General features: G+C 40.5%; 1 protein-coding gene across 1 annotated transcript in view; it reads left to right on the top strand.

The window, feature by feature from the left end:
- Positions 1-23,327, top strand: part of THSD7B (thrombospondin type 1 domain containing 7B) — a 273,031-nt gene that overhangs the window by 113,358 nt on the left and 136,346 nt on the right. The window contains exons 7-11 of the mRNA XM_075710897.1: positions 4,877-5,068; positions 8,604-8,838; positions 11,070-11,185; positions 17,730-17,862; positions 18,899-19,002. Of these exons, the coding sequence (XP_075567012.1) occupies positions 4,877-5,068; positions 8,604-8,838; positions 11,070-11,185; positions 17,730-17,862; positions 18,899-19,002 (780 nt within the window). The remainder of the gene's footprint in view (positions 1-4,876; positions 5,069-8,603; positions 8,839-11,069; positions 11,186-17,729; positions 17,863-18,898; positions 19,003-23,327) is intronic.

Here is a 23,327-nt window from a genome sequence, read left to right as displayed (position 1 = left end):
TCGCGCTATATAATACCTTTTTCCTGAGCCAGGGGGGACATCTGTGGCAGGTGTAATTACACTGTGTCACAGGGGATGAGTACATAGGTTGCTGGGAAGACTGAGACTAATGTGCCAGAGCTGTGATTTCTGCAAGGTGTCATGTAAAGTAGGCAGATGAAGTTTAATATTGAACTGATTCAGAATGAAGCGTTCCTGTTGATTCAGTGCCTTGCTGTGGAGCTCGTTATTCAGGATCATGGGAGTGGCTTCTCCTTCTATGGAAAAATAATATCGCCTTGACTCACAGCCTTGTTGTATTTCTCAGTGTGGAATAAGTCACAAAGGAATATTTTCAAGGTGCTGTGCTGATCACGACTAGCACAAATCAATTAACAGCTGTAACTCTTTGTGAAAGGTAGGTATAAGTTCTGTTTTACAGCTAGTGCTTTCCATGTGCAGTTGTCTTAGCAGTAGTTGTTCGTGGTTACTCTAAGGATAGAAGGTGCTTCCCAAGGTTCCCCCAGTCTGAGCCCCACTTAGTTGTGTCCTCAGCATTAGCATGAAACTGTTCAGTTGTTCAGTCACCATCTGTCCTGGTTTCGGCTGGGATAGAGTTAATTTTCTTCCTAGTAGCAGGCATAGTGCTGTGTTTTGGATTTAGTAGGAGAAGAATGTTGATAACACGCTGATGTTTTTAGTTGTTGCTAAGTACTGCTCATGCTAGTCAAGGACTTTTCAGCTTCCCATGCTCTGCCAGGTGCACAAGAAACTGGGAGGGGGCACAGCCAGAATAGTTGATCCAACCTGGCCAAAGGGCTGTTCCATACCATACGGCATCATGCTCAGTATAGAAACTGGGGGGGGTTGGCCGGGGAGCAGCGATCGCTGCTCGGGAACTGTCTGGGTGTCGGTGGGCGGGTGGTGAGCAATTGCATTGGGCATCACTTGCTTCGCATATTATTATAATCATTATTATATTGTTATTATTATCATTACTGTTTTACTTTATTTCAATTATTAAACTGTTCTTATCTCACCCGAGGAGTGTTTCTCACTCTTACTCCTCCGATTCTCTCCCCCATCCCATCGGGGCAGGGGGAGCGAGCGATGGCTGCGTGGTGCTGAGCTGCTGCCTGGGGCTGAACCACGACACCATCCTAACCAGGTCTCCAGTTGCATCTCAGTTGCAGCTGTGGATTTGTACTGTTTGGTATCACAGCAGAAAAAATACTATTCGGAGTAAACATAATTCCTTGAGACTAATTCTGGGCACTCAGACAGTATTGAGGCGGGAGGAAAAAAAAATGAAATGAGCAAGTTGTATCTGAAGAGAGCCAACAAAGATAGTGGGGGTAACGTCTGGGGTGGGTTGGATTGGGTGGGCTGGATCTGGTCCAAGCTAACTAGAGGACCCCACAAAACCTAGGACTTTAATTTTTTTTTTTTATCTTTTTCTTTCTTTGAAAATGCCTTCTGTCCTTTTGCCTTGTCAGCTCAGTTTACTGATGAACAGTGCTCTCAGTTTATTCCAATGTCGCAGCAAGTTGCAGACAGGAACCAGTTTCCCATCAAGAGGGAGCTGCTCTGGGCTCTGACCAGGAGAAACTGGGTTCCTGAATTGCCATTTGGGTTTAATTCCTGGTTTTCACGAGATGAACTTCACAGCAGTGTCAAGGGTTCTCATCTAAAAAATTGTAACAGGGACCAGAGCTGTAGCTGTCATGGTCAGTGCTGTCCCTTTCTGTTTTCCCTGAAGGAAAGTTGGCTTTCACCAAGACTTGGCATCCTTCTCCTGTGATCCCCCACCCTGCTGCTCTCCAGGGCTGATTTCAGATGCTGCATCTTGAGATCTAAACACGTACTTGGATGGGAATTCATATTATGTTCAGATGCATAATTTAGGTGCTTAAAGGCATTAGTCCTATTTAGAGAGGGAGAAAGCCTCATCTAGAAAGATTATTCGGAATATCTGAGGTAAGAATTACACCTTCAAGGTACTGGGTGGACAATTTGGAAGCTTGGAGAATTTAATATTCCCTGTAAATCTATGACAATGCATAAAGCACACTTCAGGTGTATCCTCTACTAGTATTTTTCATGGAAAATGAAAGATTATTACCTCTCTTTGTAGTATACAGTAGTTTTCTGAGAATTCTCTGCCAGGCAGCTGGTACAGAAGAACGTTTCCCTTCTGCAGTAATACAAGCCAGTAATTAAACCTGAACACAGCGAATAGAGCTATAAAGTAAATCAAAGTGAGTGTTGAATTGTACCTTCATGCACCGGGTGGTAAACTCTTTATAACAAAACTCAAAGCTTCCTTTCCTTGCTGAGGAACCGTGAATTGCAGCCTCTGTTTGCAGCGTTACTGTTGCTGTCACCTGCTGCAAATCCAGTGTGAAAAGAAATCACGGAGGGAAGAAGCGGAAAGTACATTTTGCGCTTTTGCCTGCCTCCCCCACAGCATGGTTGCTTGAAAATCTGTGGCACCTGGGCTCATGGGTGGAGGAAGCCACCCCAAAGGAGACCCAAGTGTTTTGAGCCGTCCTCTGAGTGACTTGGACTTTGTAAAGTCAGATTAAATCAGTGGAAAGGCTCCCATGGCTTTCAGCAAGTAGGGTTTTCTCTAATGCTTACATCTCTGGCACTATCTGATTGGTGGAAAATTGGGCTAAATCCAGAATTCGGTGAACTTCATGCCACTCCCTTGCCATAAAGTCCGTATATAATGAAGCTAACTTCATGCACGGATGGAGGGGAGGGGGGCACGCTTCCAGGGCCAGTGTCCCATCTCATCCCTTCTCATTCAGAAGCCTGTCACTGACTGTTCGTGTGCTTCCTGTGAGTGTCAGTGATGGGAGAGGAGAACAGATGCTTTACCCTACTTTGCCAAAGCATATAATCTCTTGATGCTACTGTAGCATTGACTCCTAAAATTGTGCCTGCCCAGGATGCCCTCATGTTATCTGCCACCGTACAGACAAGCTGTCAAAATGTTAGCAGGCATTTTTGACGCTATAATGACTCAGGAAGACAGCTGGAATAAGGTTTACAGGTTTATTTGGGGTTTTTACATTGTTTTTTCTCTGAAGATAGTTCTTAGCAGTATGTGAGCATCCAAAGCAGCAGTGGCGCTAATGGGCTAGTCAAAGCGAGCCATGGATTAAGCTTGGTTTGCAGGGGTGCCAAACTTGGTACCGAAGGCTGGGGGCTGTCTGTAGGGAGGGTGTTGGTCTCCATTTTGTTGTTTGTCAGACTTAAAATAGTAGTGCAAAGGCTGGGCCTGTCGAGCCTTTCCTGATGAGCATAGATGAGTGCAAGGGAAAGGGAGTATAAAAATAAAGTATTTTTAAACATATCTTGCAGTCTGATTGCCTGCTAGATTCTCCGTTACTTCTCATAATATGCTTGAAAAGTTTTATTTGTGCCTTGAGGGCGATGAGCCTGTCTTCATTTAGGGATGCAACTGCACATAATACCACCGTGCTATTGACAGCTTTATGCACTCTGGCTAGCAGCCTGCCTCTCTTATTTACTCACTTGTACATGTGTTGCCTTGCAAAAGCAGTACAGTTTTCTACCCTCCTAGTTATAATTGCATCCTGGGCCACCTTGTTACAGACCCTGTTCCGTGAGGTGCGTGTAGGTGAAAGAGCCAGTTGTTGCCATTATAAATTTTAATTTTTTTTTTTTTCATACGTATAATTGAGCCTGGGTAGTCACTATGTTTTTTCCTAGATTCATAATTAAAGAAACCTCGACGGAGAGCTTTGTAACTATTAAAAGGGCAAAAGAGGAGGTAACGTTCAGCTTGAGCTTGTTGTTTATAAACAGGTAGATTTGAGCTTCCAGAAATTATGGATTTGTAGCTGAAAATTCATGAGCCTCTAGAAACCCTAAGCAAGAGAACAGTGTAACAAAGTCAGTCACATCTGTTCATCACTTGAATTATGTTTGTAAGACATTATGTGGAGTTTAGTACCAAAAGAGTTACGTTTTATGAATTTTTGTGAATTATGATGTCCTCCTAAATTCTATGCAATTAATACAATTTCTGAACATTTCATTTGTTATTTTAAAAATAAAACTATATGTTATTTTGCTTTTTAAAACCAATCGTTTCAGGTGTTGGACTCCACATGACATCCCTCTTGCATGCTTTATTTCACCGCTCATTCTGCCGGCTGTTCTTTCGGTTGGTAGGTTTTTCCCCACCACTCCCAGTGTCCTACCATCATGTTGAAAGGGATTTTGGAAAGATGCTTCTCATCAGGGGGTGTACTTTGTTCCAGGTCCCTTGGTTCATCCTCACTAGGAAGTATTTCTTCCTTGGATGCGGGTGGTCCGACAGAGCCATTAGTTTGGATCTCCTAGTTTTTGGGTGAGCAGCTGAGTCAGAAGTGGTGTGTGGTTAGTTCTGGTGAGATTGTAGGAGAACGATCAAAACACCTATTGGACGCTTCTCTGGCCTACAGGAAGAAGATTGTTTTCTGTTGGGACCTGAACAATTTGTGTTGTGGAAAATCGGTTCTGTATGTGGACATTGCTGAAAAATATGGGGCAATTATAATCAATTCTGTTGATAATAGATATTACAGATTTTTATTGATCTCATTCCTTGTACTTGCCTGCTTTATAAAGTGGACTGCAGCCAAGATGTCACACATAAACCTTGAAAAGCATTTTTTTCTTTTTTGCTCTTCTGAAGAAATACTTAAGTCAGTTTCTCAAGTGTTGTACTTTCAAGCCCGAAGCCTTACCACGTGCTCTTTTGTAGTATATTCCTCCACGGGCAGGTGGACGTTTGACATGAAGTTAGTCTGTTTGATGCAGACCGTAGATACTGAACCAAGTTGAACCTTCCTCCATGTCTGTCTTGTTTTGTTTGCTCCAGGTGAAGAAGTACCACATCACCTCTGCTCAGAGCTTCCTCGTCCTGAGGTTGTGGCTTGTGAAATCCCTTGTGCAACGGACTGTGTCATCAGCGAGTGGTCCCCATGGTCCCCGTGTTCCCACTCATGCTCCAGTAAAAATGCTGAGGGCACGCAAAGCAGGAGTAGGTCCATCTTGGCCCTTCCAGCTGAGGGTGAGCGGTAAACATTTTGGATTAATTGCTGTTTGTTCGTTTAATGAGTTGACTTGCATTCCTCAGCCAAACTGTATTTAGATCACAGCTAATCCCAATACTGTAGCAGTGAGGAATAATACTTGTCTGTACTTCATGCCTGGTGATTAAAATATCTTTATGGGTTTCAGTTAACGCATGTGTCATTTAGAGAAATTCTGTCACAGTTCAGAATTATTTACTTCAGCATATGAATTATTGTCTATTGAGGGCCAGTCTGGGTGTGAATTTACTTCAGGAGAGCTACATCCTATACTAATGAAATTGCTGCATGACACAAACTCATCATGCGAATGCTTTATATAGGAACATATTAGTAGCGATTTAGAAAAGAACAGTGAGCTGTGAAAAATGAGGAAGTAGAAAAGGACTTGTTTATTTTATTAATGCAGACCTAGAATGTATTGACCTTGTTTTTCTATTGGAATAAGTAAATAGCTCTTGATGAATAGATATATAATTTTAATTTCCTCTGGATCTTCATGGACACATCATGTATCTGGATTTTTACATATCAGCATCAGCGATACAATTATTTACACAAACTATTCTTATTAGAAGTATAGTCTTCTAACTATGGTTACACATACAGTAATTCATTTATGTGTTGGTTTATCACACAGGATTTGAATGATATCATATCAAGTGCATAAAAATTCATAAAATGTGAACAGGTCTAACAGACTAAAGCCTTGCTGACACAACAAAAAAAAATCTACTATTGTCAGCACTATGTACAGCTAATGCAGCAGCAAAACACTTTTAGATGCAAATCTAGTCTAGGACAAGCTCTGTTAAGTGCTATTTTGTAAATTATCATTAAAGCCACCTACTGTTTCTGGGGCAATCTAAGGATTTGATCTTGCAAACCCTTACTCATGTGAATGGTCTGTATTCACATAAACATCCTTATAAGCACTTGCAAAGAAAATTGGGACCCTTCAGGATGAAAACTGGTATATAATTGTCGATTGAATGATAATAACTACTACAAAAAAAGTCTGTGAGGTAGAGAATAATTAAAATGAAAAATACAGTGGGCTTCATATTTTCCATGGAAGTAGCGAAATGTAAATAACAGATAAACATGAAATTACGAAAGTGAAGTGTTGAAGGAGTGAATTCTGGAAGTACATAAGGTCAGTCATCTCAACCTGAAACACACTGAACTAAAAATTACATGCTTTGAACTGAATGCTTTGAGTTTCTCAGTTTCTCATTTACAAGTGAGTAAATAATCAATTATCAATTCAGGAAGGAATAGTTAACTATTAAAATCAAACACCCCAACTTTTTCTGTACATCTTTAGCAATGAGTATAATGGTTTGCCCTGCAGAGTCACACATCTGCATACAGATAAATAGTTACTGATTTGAATTTGTGGAGAGTGGAAGTGGATTTAATACCATTATCACTGCAATACTAAGGCAATGCTATGTTACCTGCTTTCTCTGACACTTTCATACTCAGCTCACAGCTGAGCCACCAACTTCTACGGAGCTCTGGTACCTTTGCAAGTGACGTTTCATTTGTCCTCTACCAGCTGAGGCAGTTAGCTGTGGCTCTACGCTCTGAGGACTTCTGGATGCCATCCCACAGGCTGACCAGCTCAAACCCTTGGGTCCTTTTCTCCAAGCTGTTCACCAAATCCCAGCACATGATGACCAGGAGGCTGTTGATGAAACGAGAGGGGCTTGGTTTAAATCAGGTTTTAAAAGATGTTTTTTTACACAGCAAACTTCTGAAACTTGGTACAAGAGGAGATTATGGAGGCAGGCAGTCTCAGCAGGTTTAAAACGGATTAGAGGAACTGATGAACAACAGGTCTATAAAAGGTCTGTAAATGCCTGCGAGAAGGGCTAGGCAGTGGCGTGCTGTCCTGCTTCCCTTGTACAAAAGTTGTGAATGAACTGCAGAAAGTGGCCAGGCTCTTGTGATTTTGCTAAATAGCATCTCCTGCTTTCAGTTTTGCAGACAGACTGCTAGGTTGGATGGACCAAGTGGCATTTCTTATGTTCTTAAGTTAAAACTGCCTCGTTATTACTCTCCCTTGTTTAGGACATCTTCCTTACCATGGGTATTCTTGGAAAAAAACACCTTAATTTTTCCCTGGGAAGCTCAAATTTTGAGTTAGATCTTTTTATTTTTTCCTAATGGACCAGGCATTTTGCCATTTACTTGCTTCATGTTTTTTTTTTTACATGTGCTCATACACACAAGAGCAATAACTGGTCTGTATTTTTCCTGCCAAGTCGAAATCTTCAGGAAAGTAAGTTACCGGGGACATTTTCTACTCCATCATCATACTAAACATGTCTGAGACTGAACACTATGTGGCACAGTCCATTTGCATGAAAAGATGAACGCTAATGTGACATGATTATCCAAATCAGTGCGCTAAGACATTTCTATCCCTCTCTCTCTTTTCTCTGTGCTGTTGATTGTGGCTGTTTGGGCTCATACCTTATCTGAGAAGGCTCAGTCCTGCAAGGCGATAGGCATCCCTTTGAGGAGCAATATGCCTTCATCTCTGCTTGATTTTAGTAGGGCGTAAAGATGCTCTGAACCTTGTGGTATCTGGCCCCAACGCTTCCGTTCTTTCAAACCCTGTAGCACTTCTGCCGTGTCACACGTTGCCAGGTTCTGCCTCCTGGAAGAGAACGGTTTTGATTTTAGTCATTTTTACTTCTTTCTTCCTAAAATGACAGTGCTTACTGTTACAATTTCACTGCATTACTCCTTAGCTTTTGAGCTCCGAACATCTGTTTTATGGGATAAATTTGGGCTGCTGGCTAGAGTGTTACAGCTTCTGGGGGGGCTGTTCAAGCTCCTGTACGTTGTGGTTTTATTACAAGTTGTTGACAAAGTGCAGTAGCTTAGCAAAACCTTCAGACACCAATTCGAAGGATGTTGCTTCAGAAAAGTAAAAGCTTCATATTCAAAACCTACCTGTCAAGTTTCCCCCCGCCTTGATTTACAGGTGTGGGTATCATTTGATACATTCCTCCATCAGTACGGTTCAGCACCCTCTACAGCTCAGCTCTTTAAGACAACACGTGAATAGAGTCCAAATATTAGAAAGAGATGTTCCTCTCTGAGAAATTAGCAAGGAGAATGAACATAAAAATAATGCTTAATTTGTCTTTAAACCTAATTGCATGTTTGCTGAGTGATACTGGTATTTAAATGGAATCAACTTGGCTCTGTGTAGGAGTATCAATAAGGTAACTCAGAAATATGCTTTGCCTATTTCTGTTTCCATTATGTGTTGGAATACAATTTTATGCAAGGCTAGTTTAATGGGGAAACAATATTTTAGAAGGTTGTTATTGCAGCCATAAAGGTCAACAGCTTTATTTAAGATTTATTTATTTATTTTTTTTAACGGGGGGAAAAAAGATATTAAGGAAACCTAGCATTTTTATTTATTTTTCCATGTTTTCCTTTTGCCACATGCCATAAGATAAAACATGGTGTTCTCTTGACTCTTTCCAGGTGGAAAAGCCTGTCCGCCTGACCGAGCCCTGCAGGAGCACCGTGCCTGTAATGAGCACCCGTGCGTGCATTTCTTCTGGGAAACTTCTCCCTGGAGCTCCTGCTCTGAAGATGCGCTGGTAACTGCGCTCAATGCAACCATTAATTGGAGCGGGGAAGCCACTTGTGGAGTGGGCGTACAGACAAGGAAAGTCTTCTGCATGAAGAGCGGTTCTGGCCAGGTCACACCTAAAAGGTATTTAAAGAAGGGTTATTGGTGATTATTTGTAGTTACAATGCATGACATGTGAAGGCGCTTCCAGCTCGCGTAGGGAATCTGCAGCTTTGAAAATTATTTCATTTCAGGACTAATACTCCAGCTACTACTCCATCACTACTATGAAAGGTATACTAATGTGTAACAAAAATAAATAGCTAGCCCATTTTTAATTTTCTGTGTAAATCAAAATGCATGTTTTTAGTGGTGTAGATTTTTTTTGCTGTAGCTCCTCTGTTATTCTAATTTACAGTTTTCTGCAAATATTTTTCCTGAAGGACAGGTGTGAGGAAAATATAAAGTACGTCTGAATATAACGTTCATCGATACATTATTAACAATGATCTAATAAAATAGAAAAAGTAAATAGAATTTGCATTATATTTACACCACAGTAAGGCAGAACCATATGTCTGATCTGTATCGTTCAGTTGATTTATATAGCTTCTATAATGTGATACCGACATGACAAAATTATGTATTCTGCAGTACAAATATTCTGAATTTTGCTTTGCTTTACTAAATGAGGAAAATAAGTAGCACAGGTGTTCTCCCTAATATCAAAATATCAAGACATAGCTAATTATTTTTTGCACTGTTAATGAGTCGAGAGACTTACAACTGAGTTTCATTTCTTATTGTAGCTCTCAAAACAATCCTATTCATATAAGCAGCCTACGTTGATTCCAGTAAAATTAATTAAAATTCTTGAGGTTAATGAGATTAATTAAATAAAAGGAAAGAAATATAGTGTTTATTTATATCTAGAATCCATTGATATGCTGTAACTTTACCTAATTAAACATATTGTTTGTAGAGCTATATAACATCTAAAATAGTTGTTTGCCCCCTCCACTTTTGAGATGGTGTAAGGGGAAATGGAACTGAAGGAGGTCAGTAAATACTCATGTGAAGTACGTGAAGGGAAAACAGAATTTCAGTGGTGGAAAATCCTGTGAAAAGAAGAGATTTGTGTACTGAGGACTTTAGAAAGAGGCTCCTCTTGGCTTTTGTGTCGTAGCTTCTGTGCTGCGGCGTTCCTTGTCTAATGGAAATGGCTGGAGCAGAAAGCGCTGTTGCGTCCTTAAAAGAGCTTCTTATTGAAACTGTTCCCGTTGCTGCTGTGCTGCGTATTGTTCTTATGGTGATAGTCGTCTTAAAATTAAAAAACTTAACCTTCTAGAAGCCTTTAGAAAGGTGGTTCTAAGCGAAGGAATAAAACCTCCGTGTTTCAGAATTACCTCGTTAGTGCCCGGGAGGGTCTGGACGGGTCTGGCGCTGGAGGGGAGGGCAGCCGCGGGCACCGGCTGTGGCTGTGTTAGGTTTTATGTTCGAGTTCATGAAAACTGACCCACAGGAATGTTGGGTTTAGAAGTGCTGTGGTGAGCGTCTACCGTTAATACAGTTTCAGAAATGGGATACATTATGTAAATAAATAACCTTTGTGTGTTGGCATACTGAATTTTTTTGTATTCTGCATTCTTCCTGATTTCATAAAGAAAAATTATACCGTATCTGAAGAAGACACCGGGCACAGAAAACCAAATGAAACTAACATTTTTTTTTCAGAAAAATATTTCAATGTCTTCTGTTAGATAACAGGACTCTGCCCTCTAGGATAATCATTCTTAATGAGAAGACATGTCTCTTTGTATTTATTTTCTTATACATTATACCTTTAAGTATCTTATTACTATCTCAGTGACAGAATCATGACTTTAAGATTTACTTTCTTTCCTAGTAGGGTTTAGTGGCATATTCGTCTTTCAAATGGGGTCATTGTGGGTTGCATGCATTACTAAGTATTTTTGAGTGATCTTTCTAAATAATAAAAATTAAAAAAGAGTAATTCCTGTTCTGCTCCCCCATTTGAAATGCAAGATCTGCCTGATCACAGAAAATGATCCCTTTTCTACCCTTTGAATTTTTAAATATTAATTGTCTGTGTCTGAAGCTTTTTTAGAATATGCATGACATATTTTTCATTTAGGAGTTAAAAATGAATAAAAAAAAAATCACAAAATGAGGCTTGCTATGAGCAGAAGTGATATCTTTGGTATGGCAGTACTCTCGCAGCCCTGTGAGACTCTTAGGACTAAAACATTTCCCTGTAGTTTTAATATTTTTATTATATTTTATCTTTGCATTTGATCGATCTTAAAGGTCTTTTCCAACCTAAATGATTCTATGATTCTGTGATTCTATGACAGGTGTCCAGAGTCCATCAGACCTGAGACCGTGCGGCCGTGTCTCCTCCTCTGCAAGAAAGACTGCGTTGTTACGCCTTTCAGTGAGTGGACTCGCTGCCCAACAGCATGTCAGCCTGGTAAGCCTTTAAGAAGAGGTCAAAATTTGTGGAAAAATTAGAGAATTGGCCTAGAAATGTGCGGTAGTTGTAGTTCACATCAGTATAGTAATTTCTAGGGCATTCATCTGAATGAGTTTTGGACTTGGGGTGTTGTTGACCGTGACGATGTTGGGGAGGTGTGGGATCCTCGTGAGCAGATTTAGAAATGTAGGTTCTCTTTATCTGGAATAAATTCCTTCTGGGCTTCTGCCTTCAAAGTCAGAAGTCCACGGCTCCAATGTTGTATGGCTATACATGGAATTGCTACATCATATGAAATTTATTTCTCTTGACCAACCCAGATGTATGTACACGGTTGTGCAGATAACCCCTGTGCTTCGTGGTTTTTCAAGGACCATGCATTTCTTTGATCTAGTTAGTTAGCTTTTGGACACTAGGTGTTTAGCAAAGTTTCTTTGTAAGGACCTAGTGTTGGTTTCTATGACAAATTTGTGTTTTCATTAATTGTTCAGATGAAAGCCTTCTCAGTTATCAGAATATTTCATTTTTTGTTGGTGGCTTCTTTGCCCTTCGAAGATTTTCAGTGGGTGCTCTAGCATAGTCCTTGATGGATTTTACAGGAAAATGAGTTGCTTTCTAAAACAGTGAATCCTGTTTTAATTAGGAATTTATTTTTAGACTTTAAATGAGCTGCCTATGAAGAAGTAGAATAAATTACCTGGTAAATTACTTTGTTTATTAAATAATAGTCTACAATTAAAATGAGAAGAAATTAATTATTTAACCTCCTTGGCAGTGTTATCATTTTAATATAATTCTAAATTAAAACTTCTTAGTTGGGGGAGTTTGCTTTTTGCTAGATCTGTTATTGATATGGCTGCATTGCAAGATTTTTTTTTTTTTAATTTGCATTGTGCAATTAAAACCTCAGCAAGATAATGAAATTTCAAAACCACTGTACATATGTGAGTTTTTAGGGGTTTGGGTTTTTTTTATAGAAAAGTTGTATTTAATGAAAACAATATACAGATGGTGAATTACTAAGCAGATCAAGCAGGAACAGGTATTGCCTGGCAGATTTAAAATTAAATGTGTACCAGCATAAGATCAGAGCTTAGACAAACATGCAATCACTAAATCAGGTTTACACAGAACTTTACCAGTTAAGCTGTTTGTAGTTTATCTGAGAAAGTGCCTCCAACTTTACTATCTAACAATAAAAAAGCTGACATTTTCCCTACATTTAAATGTCATCAGACAACAGGCTGTCTTCTGGCGAAGGATTATCTCATACCTCAGAAGTGTAGACAGCGGTGAACTTAGGGCAATAACAGATGGACGGACAACATAATTCACAAAAGAAGTGCAACTGAATCCAAACACCTGTTGGTGAGGCAGGAACAGGGAGGTTGTTGCAAGTTATTGATTCTCTGCCATTTCAGATACTTAAAGGTGACAACTGTCTACTGCAGTCTCCTATAATATATCTGTTTTAATGGGTCTTTGAGGATGAATCGAAACAAGAATCAAAGAATCGATGTGGAGGCTTCAGAATATGAAATGGTTTGAATGAGCAGCATGTAGATTTTCCTCTGTCACCTCCATACCTCCGTACCTGGTGGTGAAGGTGTCCTGGGGAGGTAACCGCTTTCAGCACGGATGATGTGCTCTCTGGTCTTCTGTCAGCACAGCTTTAAAATGGGGAGATTAAAAAAAGTGAACACCTAACAATAAATACCATTTTTCATCTCCCTCCTGAAAAGAGGTGGTACCTATAAGTACCTCTCCTCTTCTGGCCAATGGTTGTCCAGGGGGCAGGTTAGAAATTTCACTGTTGTTTAATTCTCTAAACAAGTTTACATGAAATATTAGGTAGTAATTTATTTCCCCGTGCCTTAAATCAGATTTGAAATGAGATGGGGTAAAAGTGGATCAAATACATGGCGTGCCACGATAAGAAATTCCAGTGGCTGCTACCTTGTGTCAGAGTTTCTGTCAAGGATCTGCCACTTCCAGATCTCAAAAAACAAGCACTTAACCAGAGCTGGTCAAAGTTTCAAGACTTACCCCTTTAAAAGCTCTCATCTGCACAAAACTACTGAAGACAGCTCTGATTTTGGTGACTAAAATCTTGGAGAATCTGTCCTTATTATTTGTGTGCTCAGAGTCTTGTGTTGACCGGACTCTGCCTCTCCATCTGGTCAGGAGCAAGGAGGATGAAGCTGAACGTTTCCGATAAATGCCTGTCGGTGTTTGAGGCATTTGGACAATGCCCTTAATAACATGCTTTAACTTTTGGTCAGCCCTGAACTGGTCAGGCAGTTGGATTAGATGATCATTGTAGGTCTCTTCCAACTGAAATATCCTATTCTATCCTGTTCTATAAAAGCTGGACCAGGTATTCTGTCAAGATATAGCAGACTTTACAGTAGTGAGCAAGGACTTTGTCCCTCATCTGACAACAGTGATCCACCTTTCTGAGCCCTGGGCAGGGTACCGGGGAAGCCATGGGGGACAAATGCAGAGGAAGCGAAGATAGAAGAGCAAGGGAGGAATCGGAAGAGTGGATTGATAGAAGGAGTCGCATGGGTCTGTAAGGAGAAGAGACTGGTGGGACAGGGAGGTGGGAGTGGAAGCAGAGGTAAGGCGCCCCCAAAATTCTCAAAACAGCATTACCTGAGTTGCAAAGTCAAAGACACAGAAGTTAAGATTCACTTGAGATTCTGGGGCTTGAATTTTTTCAGGAGGGCAAGCAGTCATAGCCATGCTTGAAATCATCTGAAGTTCAGCTTTAAAAGGACAGTCCTACATAATGCTAATACTCTGGAAAATCAGACAATAGCAATTTTAAATGAGATATAAAAATTATGTTCATTAACGTTTGTAAGGAATACTGTAGAAAAGCCAATGAGGAAATTCAATTTTGAAAATGGGGTTTGAGTAATGTGCAATAAATGTTGAGGATAATTTAGTTTCTTGAGGTGAAGAAAATTACTGTGGGAAGCTCATTTAGATTTGGTACTGATTAATAGGAAGGAAATGGCTAAGATTCTAATGGTGGTAGATAATTTGAATGAAAATCATCACAAAGTGATAGAGTTCACGATTCTTAGAAGGGAAGGATGGCAATATCAGCAAGACATTTAAAAAAACAGACTTCAACAAACTCGGAGAATTGGTAGCTACACCTCTTGGGAACATGTTCTATGCAGATGGGACTGTAGAAGGCCTGGAAAGACTGTATGAAGGGCTGAAGCCCAAATGGACTCTACTTTCTGTCCTGAAACTATTATAAGAGCAAGCCCGTAGCACAGGGGAACAAGGTGTGTGTAGGTCTGTATATGACTTGCATGTTCAAGCTTCAAACCATGAAGAGAAAACCTCAAACAGAGCTAGCATAGCCCTGTTTTTAGCTTTCCTCATCATCAGAGTTGTGCAGAACCTTGTTGTGAAATTGTTTCACAAAAATTGGAAACAAGCGTGTAAGTGAAGGTGAATTTAAAAATACAGCATAGAAATCAAGAACGCAAGTTGAGCTATAGGAGGATATTAGATAACAAGAATTACATAAATGAATTAGAAGTAAGGGGAAGCTGAATGAAATATTTTTCCATTACTTACTGAGAAATGAGGGAAATGCAACATGGGGAATGTGCAATTGCTGCTGTTGTTTCCTGTCTGCAGCCAGGAGAGGAATGGACTAAAGAATAAGTATTTCAATAAATTAGATGTTCCCATGTCAGTAGGACTGTGTGAATAGAGAAAGAAGTAATAAAGTAATGCCAGAGCATCTAGTGACTATCTTCTGGGTGAGAAATTGCTAAGTCATAATGAACTAACTAAAACTCAGTAATACCAAGACAAACCAAACCAACCAACCAATCAACACCCTTCCCCTTGCCCCTCCCCCCAAAAAAGAAAGGTCAAGCAAATTGTAGATTACACATCCTAACTTCATTATGTAGAAAAACACAAGAACAAGTTATTACTCAAGATACAGAAATTTCAAGAATCAGATTCTGATAAACTGCCAGTATGGATTTATTGAGCACAAATAGTGCCCAATAAATTTAATCTCCTTTTTTTGACAGCATAGCTACTCTAATTAAGGGAAGTGGTAGATTTTTGACATATTAAACTTTTATCAGGTGGCTGAGGAACAGTGACTTGAATTAAATCACTGTTAAATGGGTACTCAGCTGCTTGAAAAATCTCACAGTGGATATCAGTGTGAAAAGAGTCTGTCTCTGTCTCCTTTACTGCCTGCCATCAGGTACTGTTACACATTGAAAAGATCCCATGAGCTGCCTTCTCTCCAGGCTGAAGAGTCCCAGCTTTCCTGGTCTCTCCTTGTGTCTCAAATGCTCCAGTCCCTAAATAGTCTTTGTGGCTGTTCACTGGACTCACTCCAGTATGCCCACATCCTCCTTCGCCTTGGCAGCCCAGAACTGGACACGGCACCCCGACGTCTCACCAGGGCTGATGAGAGGGAAGGGATCACCTCCCTTGACCTGCTGGTGATGGTCTTTGTAATGCAGCCCAGGATGCTGTGGCCCTCCTTTGCTCTAAGGGCACGTTGCTGCCTCATGGTCACCTTGTCCATCGGGACGCCCACAGCCATCTCTGCAAAACTGCTTTGGCTGATAGATGTCCACTGTTCACGATCAAAATGGAACATGAGACAGGGAGAGTCCTACAGAAAGCTGCTCTTGTCCTAATTCTGTGTGATATTTGTCTAAATAGCTTGCGTGCTTGAATAATATTAGTAGATGGTGCAGAGCTGAATGAGGTAGCAAGCACAGTAGACAACATATTAAGTCATGTTGAAATCACTGAGAAATTTCTCAAAATATGACTTGGGAAGGAAAAATCAATTGCACAAAGACAGAATGGGAAGTAAAGACCTCAGTACTGTCTCAGGCACTTCTGGAGGTACAATGGACTACAAAATGAATTGAAATCAATAATTTGAAATGCTAAAACTCATATTGGGCTTGTCAAACTCATGGGCATGTTGTATGTAAAACACCAAAGGTGTTACTGTACTGTACACTGGTGAGGCTGCCGGTGGGATTCCTTGTGTGCCGTGTTGTGAGAAAGTGAGCAATGAGAGATGATTAAATAGGACCTATGAATAACTGGGTTTTCTTAATTTAGAGAGAGGAAGACCTAGAGTGGATACAAGCCCTTAAAATTTCATAAAGACTATACATCAGACAGCAGGGATAAAATATTTTTTGTGTCTAGTGGACAGAGATAAATAAGGTTTAGCTTCATTTACAGGAGCGGTGATTTGGGTTAGATTTTAAGAAAAGATTCTCTGTGAGGCTTTACAAGTGCCGAACCAGGCAACTGAAAGGAGGCTGTAGGAAGCTGTAGAGCTGCCTCAGGTAGTGGCTCTTAGAGGAGCGGGAGGGGGATTGCCCTGGGTGCACGGATCCTGCCGCAAGGTACCAGCTGGGGTGAGCAACCTCCTGTCAGGTCCAAAGTCCCTTTGCAGTGCTCTCACAGTGATAGCACGCGTGCAAGTGAAGGCTTTTGTAACTTCATGTTTTTAGAGCCAGCCATTTTTATGGGATCTGTACTAGTACTTTGTGTTCACGGTGTGACTTTTCCTAAGTTTTCCTTCTGTTCTAATGCACTGTAATCTTGCTACTGCAGCTTTGGCCTTACCTTGAGCTGGAAAAGTAATGCTTGTATAAGTGGGCCAATTTAAACACTGCTTTCCTCTCTTGGACAAATCTGATGAAGTCCGCTATTAAAAGACATTTGCCTGGTCTGGAATCCTTTATGGAGTTCTGTTGAGGGGCCTTTTCAGTTTTCTAGCATCTGTTTTGGAAGCGTGAATACAGTACCCGAAGAAGTACTAATGCCATACACAGCGGTTAAACCAGCTCTCAGTTTGTACTTGGCACTTGTTGCCAAGGATTGCATTTGTTTTAGCTATAGAGATACATAGATAAATCTTACCCTTTCATTCATGCTGCAGACTCTACTGTAGATTTTATGAACTGTGTTTCCAGGTGGATTGATCTTGCATCGACTCGGGTTAGGTAGAGAGTTAGCCTCTCTTGGTTGCAATGCTTTTCCGATCAGGAAGTTATAATCTATAATTTCTAGACCCATAAAAATGGGTTACTGGTAGCAGCCTGAGACCACCTGAATGTGTTTTCAGAAACAAAATCTTTCATTATGACAGTTCATTTTTTTGTTTTTTATTCTTTTCTCCTGTTCAGGTGCTTAGGTATTTGCTCATACTTATTTTCTTGTCTGATTTGTTGTTCTGTTAAATAGCCATTTTTTGATGCATCTCTTAGGCTCTTGCTTTATCAACCTTCCAGGTGCCGTTCTGCTGAACTATTGGTAATTTGAAAGCAAGTAATGGTAGCTTTTGATCCAACGCACCATTCCCTCCCTTCTTTGGGTAGTGCCGAAGTGCTCACAATTTCAAAATATAAATGAAATGCAAAGCATGTTTTTAACCAAGGCAGCTAGATCACTAACTCGGGGTGCCAGATGTGTCTGGAAGGCAATTTTGGGGTTTTTTTTCTTTATTTTACAGGCAATGCCACTGCAGTTAAGCAGTCCCGGTATAGGATTATCATTCAGGATGCTGCCAATGGGGGACAGGCATGCCCGGACACCTTGTATGAGGAAAGAGAATGCGAAGATATTCCCATCTGTCCAGTGTATAGGTAAAACGTGTTAGCCTGGAATCAGTCTCTTGCTAGCGGGTTTCCACTTCTCTAGGAATGACTCGGTTGTCCTGCAGTTTTCACCAGAAAATGACATAAAACTGGAAAATGCAGAGTTGTAAACAAATAACAATGTATGCACAATAAAACTTGGAAAATGTGTAGAAGCAGAGTTCAAACTGGAGATTTCAGTAGGTCTGGCATCATCAGAACAAGAACCAATACACACAGCTCCTAGAAATGGTAAGCTCAGGGTTTGATGTGTTTAAGGAAGCTATTACTGGGAACTGCCCCCTCAGTGTATCTAAAAATCAATGTAAGCTATTTTGGGGCCACAAGCACTCAGCTGCCATAATCATAATTGTGTGCTTATTGCAGAAACTCTTGTCTTTTCCCCTGATGCTCTCCAGTGAATAATACGCACTTTAAAAAATTCTGATTAGACAAATAGTACAATAGGGCAATTACTCACCGCTCTTCATTAAAATTCTGCGACCCATCTGTTATACAATATTAGTAAATAGAAAAGCATTATGTCTTTGCATATAAATCTGCAGCCCGCACATCCTGTAGGACATGGTCTCGGAGCAGAGCGGGGAGCAGGAGTGGTGCCGCGGCAAGAGTGACAGCACTCAGCTCTGCCTGGCTCCGTACTGCGTAGCTGCTTTCTCGCGCTCTTGACCGGCACGCATCCTAGCACAGAGAGCAGACTGGGTACAGCATCAGTTGTATGAGAACGGGCTTGCAGGAGGAGAGCCTGATTTCAAGGCCCACTGAAGATGTTTCCTGTGTATTTTATGTGACTTTGAACCATGCCCTACAAAAATGAGAAGGGGAAATGTGGTTGGAGGATGATACGGCTTTCTAGAAGGTGAACCTCGCATCTGAATTTCAGTTCACAGTGCTTATTTCAAGAGTAATTACAGGGTTTTGACTCTTATTTTTCCTTAAGTCTCCACAGTTTATCATCATTCGTAACAGTTTTTTCCTGGACGTGTTAACTACCCACTGAATTGTTAACCGTTTCCTCTCGCAGGTGGAAGACCCACCGATGGAGTCACTGTGTGCTGGTGCCGGATTCGGTGAGACAGGGTGTGCCGGGACATAGTGAGGCGTGTGGACACGGTTTGCAGTCAAGGGGTAAGCTTTCTTCGTCCAGCCTCCAAATATTTAAGGTGTTGGAGGGTGACGTTTTGGTAGGGTCTTTGCTCTTTTACAGTAGCTAATTTAGAAACTGACTGAAGCACTTAAAGTGTTTTGGGAAGTGGAGCTGTTGTACAGTTGTGCTGCTGTGCTGGACGTTAAAGTACCAGTAATGTGATAGTATGCTTGGAGCATGGGAGGGGATGTATGCTCGGCGTTGAGGTATCTTTACAGTAACCTGCTCCTCTGCCTAAAGATGAAGCACGTGGGCTTTAAAAGAACTATCTATCTATAGACCTCTATGAAGTAATCCATTCTTGGTGCTAAAAATAGATAGGATAATTTCCTCGTGATTTTAAATTTTACTAATAATTTCCCCGAGGCCTGATTTTCATTAAGACTATTAGAGAAGTTCAGCATGGGTAAAGGCTTTGGGCTCCTGCCCTTGGCACGATTAAGCACTTGGAAAATACAGTGATCCCCTTGTCTGAACAAAAGTGTTGAGAAGAATTTTCACTGTTCAGAGTATGTGATCAGAGTCTGCAGTGGTTCCTGCAGATGGCTGGTGATTTGGCTGTTATCAGTCTCCTGGGAAATCTAATGAAACCTTTAACAAAAGGTTATTTTTATTGAAAAAAATTATTATACAGGTATGCTAACTGAAGAAACTTGACATAATAATTTACTCCCTCACAAGGGTAGAAACTATTCTTTGAAGACAAAGTGAATTTCTTGCATAATCTGGAAACAAAGGGAAAAAAGAAAAGACCTGACAGTATGTGGGCTGTATCTGAAAGAAGAAATGTGTTTTAAACTAAAGCTCAAAGGAGTAAATATCTTTAACTAGGTTTTGACCACAGGCCTTTCAACAAGGTTTTCAAAGAGAGCTCTGTAAATTGAGATGTCCTAAAATGTATTCCTCTATCTCCATGTGAGGGGAAGGTAATCTTTATGCTCCAGTAGGTGCATGAACTTTGTATTAATCTTACTCTGACAGAATTTGGAGTATAATAGAAGAGTATCACACTTATTTTTGCTCTGTGGAGAATCTTCCAACAATTACATAGGCTATGTGCTGTTCTGGGATAATCATAGGAAAGGAATCCCATAGCCTGGTGGGTTTAAGCAAAATTTGTTTGTGTGCCATGTTCACTTTTTGTAATTAACTGTGGTTTTTGTAACAGCTTTGGTTTTCATGATTACATGTAGTGACAGAAACAATCTGCTAGGTATTATTGAGGATGAGTGAGGTTTCAGGAAAATGAGTTCTCCGATGAAACCCATGGAAGATGATTTTCAAGACGTTTCCTACAAACAAGGGGAATGATCTCCATGGAGAAGGCAGCTGAAACCAAGCTAACTCTGACCTTATTGCTTCTGAAAAACAAGCTGCTAGGTTTTCAGTGAATCTGTATCTTATCTCTAGAAGTGTTTAGTAAGGGAAACTTTCGTAAAGCTGCTGTTAATACCTCACCTTGCTGCTATGTGAGCTCTTCAAGAGCAGCTAGCATGAGTGAAGAGGTGATGTGTCACCATATTGTCAGGGAGTAGCCATTTAGCCAAGGGTGGCGTTTGCTTACACGCCTTGCCGTGTCTCTTCAGCTTGTAGACCTCGACACTGGAGGACTTCTGATCCTCTCATTCTTCACCGTGAAGGGGGTCTTTGGAGATACTTTTGAAATAATGTTTGAGGTGAGGCTGGGGATCTGGGTTTGTTCAGCCTGGAGGAGTGTCTAATGGGAGTGGGGGTTCACAGAGAAGATGGAGCCACACTCTTCCCAGAGGTGCACAGTGAAATAACAGAAGATAACAGTCATAGGCTGTGAGGGAAATTCCCAGGTTGCCCGGAGAGACTGTAGATTCCTTGGAGATACTGAAAACTCAACTGAGTAAGGTCTTGAGCAGCCTTTTCTAGCTTTGAGGTCAGTCCTGCTTGGAGCAGGCGTTGGATCTTCAGAGGTCCCTTCCGTTCTAAATTACATTGTACGATTCTGTGAGTCTGTGGGCCTTTTCAGGGGAATCTGTGCCACCAGTGGAAGGAGGCCAGGTGTTATAGATAGACGCTTTCCTGCAATATTCAGGCATCCTACAAATGAGTTTGCATTCAAGGTATCACCACCACTCCACATAGTAATTGGCTTGCATAATGTGTCAGTGTCTTTAGCTGGTAAGTGCTTATTCTCCAGAGTATTTATATGAATTTGCCCAGTTTCTTTTTTACCATCTAACAGCAATTACCCTTTTACCACTGAAGATAATCAGTCTTGCTGTTCCTTAGAGCATCCATTTTTAGAATTTTTTTCTTTTGCTGTCCATATCCTGACGGTCATTTAAATAAGAGGATTTCAGTTTTCAGTAACTGTTGTATCTAGCCAATTATACAAGAACATTGAATTAATATAAATTATTTCTAAAGAAGGAAAGCATGTGTTTATGTGTACCTGTTTAGAACGATGACTGTGCTGAGGGAAAATTAAGTCCGAAATGGCTTTCAAGCTCCATTCTTTCTCTAGGCTGGATTCTGAGATAGATACTTACAGTTCTCGTTCCATGAGTGTTTTCCCTAAAATTGCACGTGAACGTACTATGTAATGTGCAGAAGATATCAGAATTTGTCTGTGAATAATAAGCAGAATAGCCAAAGAGATGACAGCTGTCTGAAGCTGCAGTTTTCACGGCTTTATCTTGGAATGATATTACACTAATTACAGCGGCCTTTCATTTTGTATATCAGCTTCAGTGGACTAACTTATTCAGAAAACAATCATGAAGGTAAGAGAAAAGTAGCATTTAGAACTGAGAAATATAGTTGTTATTTAAACTTCATTAAGGCATGATTTGCAAAACACCCCTGCGATAGGGCATTCGAGAGTAAAACAGGGTAGGGATGTTAGTGTTGCTTGACAGTGACATAGACAACATTTCTAACGGTAAATGAAGAGCTTTACAAGATTTTCTATTGCTATATAGCTGTCATTTTCCTCAAGAAGTGACTAATTTACTAGAAGGTGTCAAGACTGTGAGAAAATTGCTTCTGCTTCAGATGCCCTTCAGTGACTTTACTGTTCTCTGATGTTTGTGATGGAGGATCCTTCAGAAATGACCTCTCCATTCAGTGCTGACATGAGCAGCCACCTTAGACATTTACATTTTTGGGGAAAAAACCGTGTTGCTCATTACAAGGGATTCTTAAGGTTTAATTAGTGCATGGAAAGCCTGTTTAAAGCAAGTGTCTTTGAAGGCAGCTTCAAAAGCCATTGATAAAGTAAATAGACATGTATTAAAGACCAGACTGATGTAATGAGACTCCACTTTAAAAACCAGTCTTGGAAATACACTGACAACATGGTTATGAAAAAACTAGTTATTTCCCAAAAGCAAGGAGAAGCTGCAGCAATGGAGCATGTCATAGCTTATTTCTCCTGCTCCTGCCACTTCTTAACTGTGGTTCCTTTTGGGGATTTGAACATATCTCCCCCCTTTAACGAGACAGTAAGTCCATCTCAGAGCGGTAGCTGCCCATCACAAGAATATAGAAATGCTGTGACACAGAGCAGCAAATATTCTTAGAGAATAATTTATTGATTTATGTACAGGAAAACAACAACAAACCCACCAATGCAGTAATGAGAAACTACTCCTCTGCTTTGGAGAAGTGCACTCTCCCTGGCTCACCTGAGGTCACGGGGTGGATCAATACTGCACAGCCTCATCGTGCATCTCAGTGGAATATTTCTTTTGGTATGCTCTTCTATCAGACCATGTATGATATATTTCTTTCCTTCTTCAACCGGGTTGTAAATTCACACCACGTGGACTTTGCTAAGATGGTTGGTGTTAAATATAATCCGTTTCAGTTGAAAAGTTGATGTATGAATTGACAGTGAAAAAGTAGAATGCAGGCAGCACCGGACTCAAGCAATTTAAGATTCCTCTCTCCTTCGTTGCAGATTTCTGGCTCTTGCTCTGGAGCTTCCTGATAGCTATAGGGACATTGCGGACAAGACTGGTTTTAGACTGAGATGCAGATCAAAAACTTACCGTTATGAGAACAAAAAGTGTAACAATGTGCTATCTAAGTTTTCTGACTGTGTTTAAATGCAGTGATAGTTCCAGTAAAATCTTATACAAAATATAGGCAGAACTGTGATTACAAACATCATTTGTAATAAATTAGTGACTAAGTTAGCATGTGTTCCATACTAGCAAGATGAAAGGATGCATTTTGGTATTACCTGTTACCATTGCATCTACAAGAATATTTCAAACAGGCATCCTTTAGCTGTATTATCTAGTGTGTTATCAATCTGTAACACGGTAAT

The sequence above is a fragment of the Pelecanus crispus genome, chromosome 5 (assembly GCF_030463565.1).
Source record: "Pelecanus crispus isolate bPelCri1 chromosome 5, bPelCri1.pri, whole genome shotgun sequence".
Lineage (NCBI taxonomy): Eukaryota > Metazoa > Chordata > Aves > Pelecaniformes > Pelecanidae > Pelecanus > Pelecanus crispus.
The sequence above is the reverse complement of the archived record's forward strand: the minus strand, read 5'-3'. Positions and strand labels throughout refer to the sequence as shown.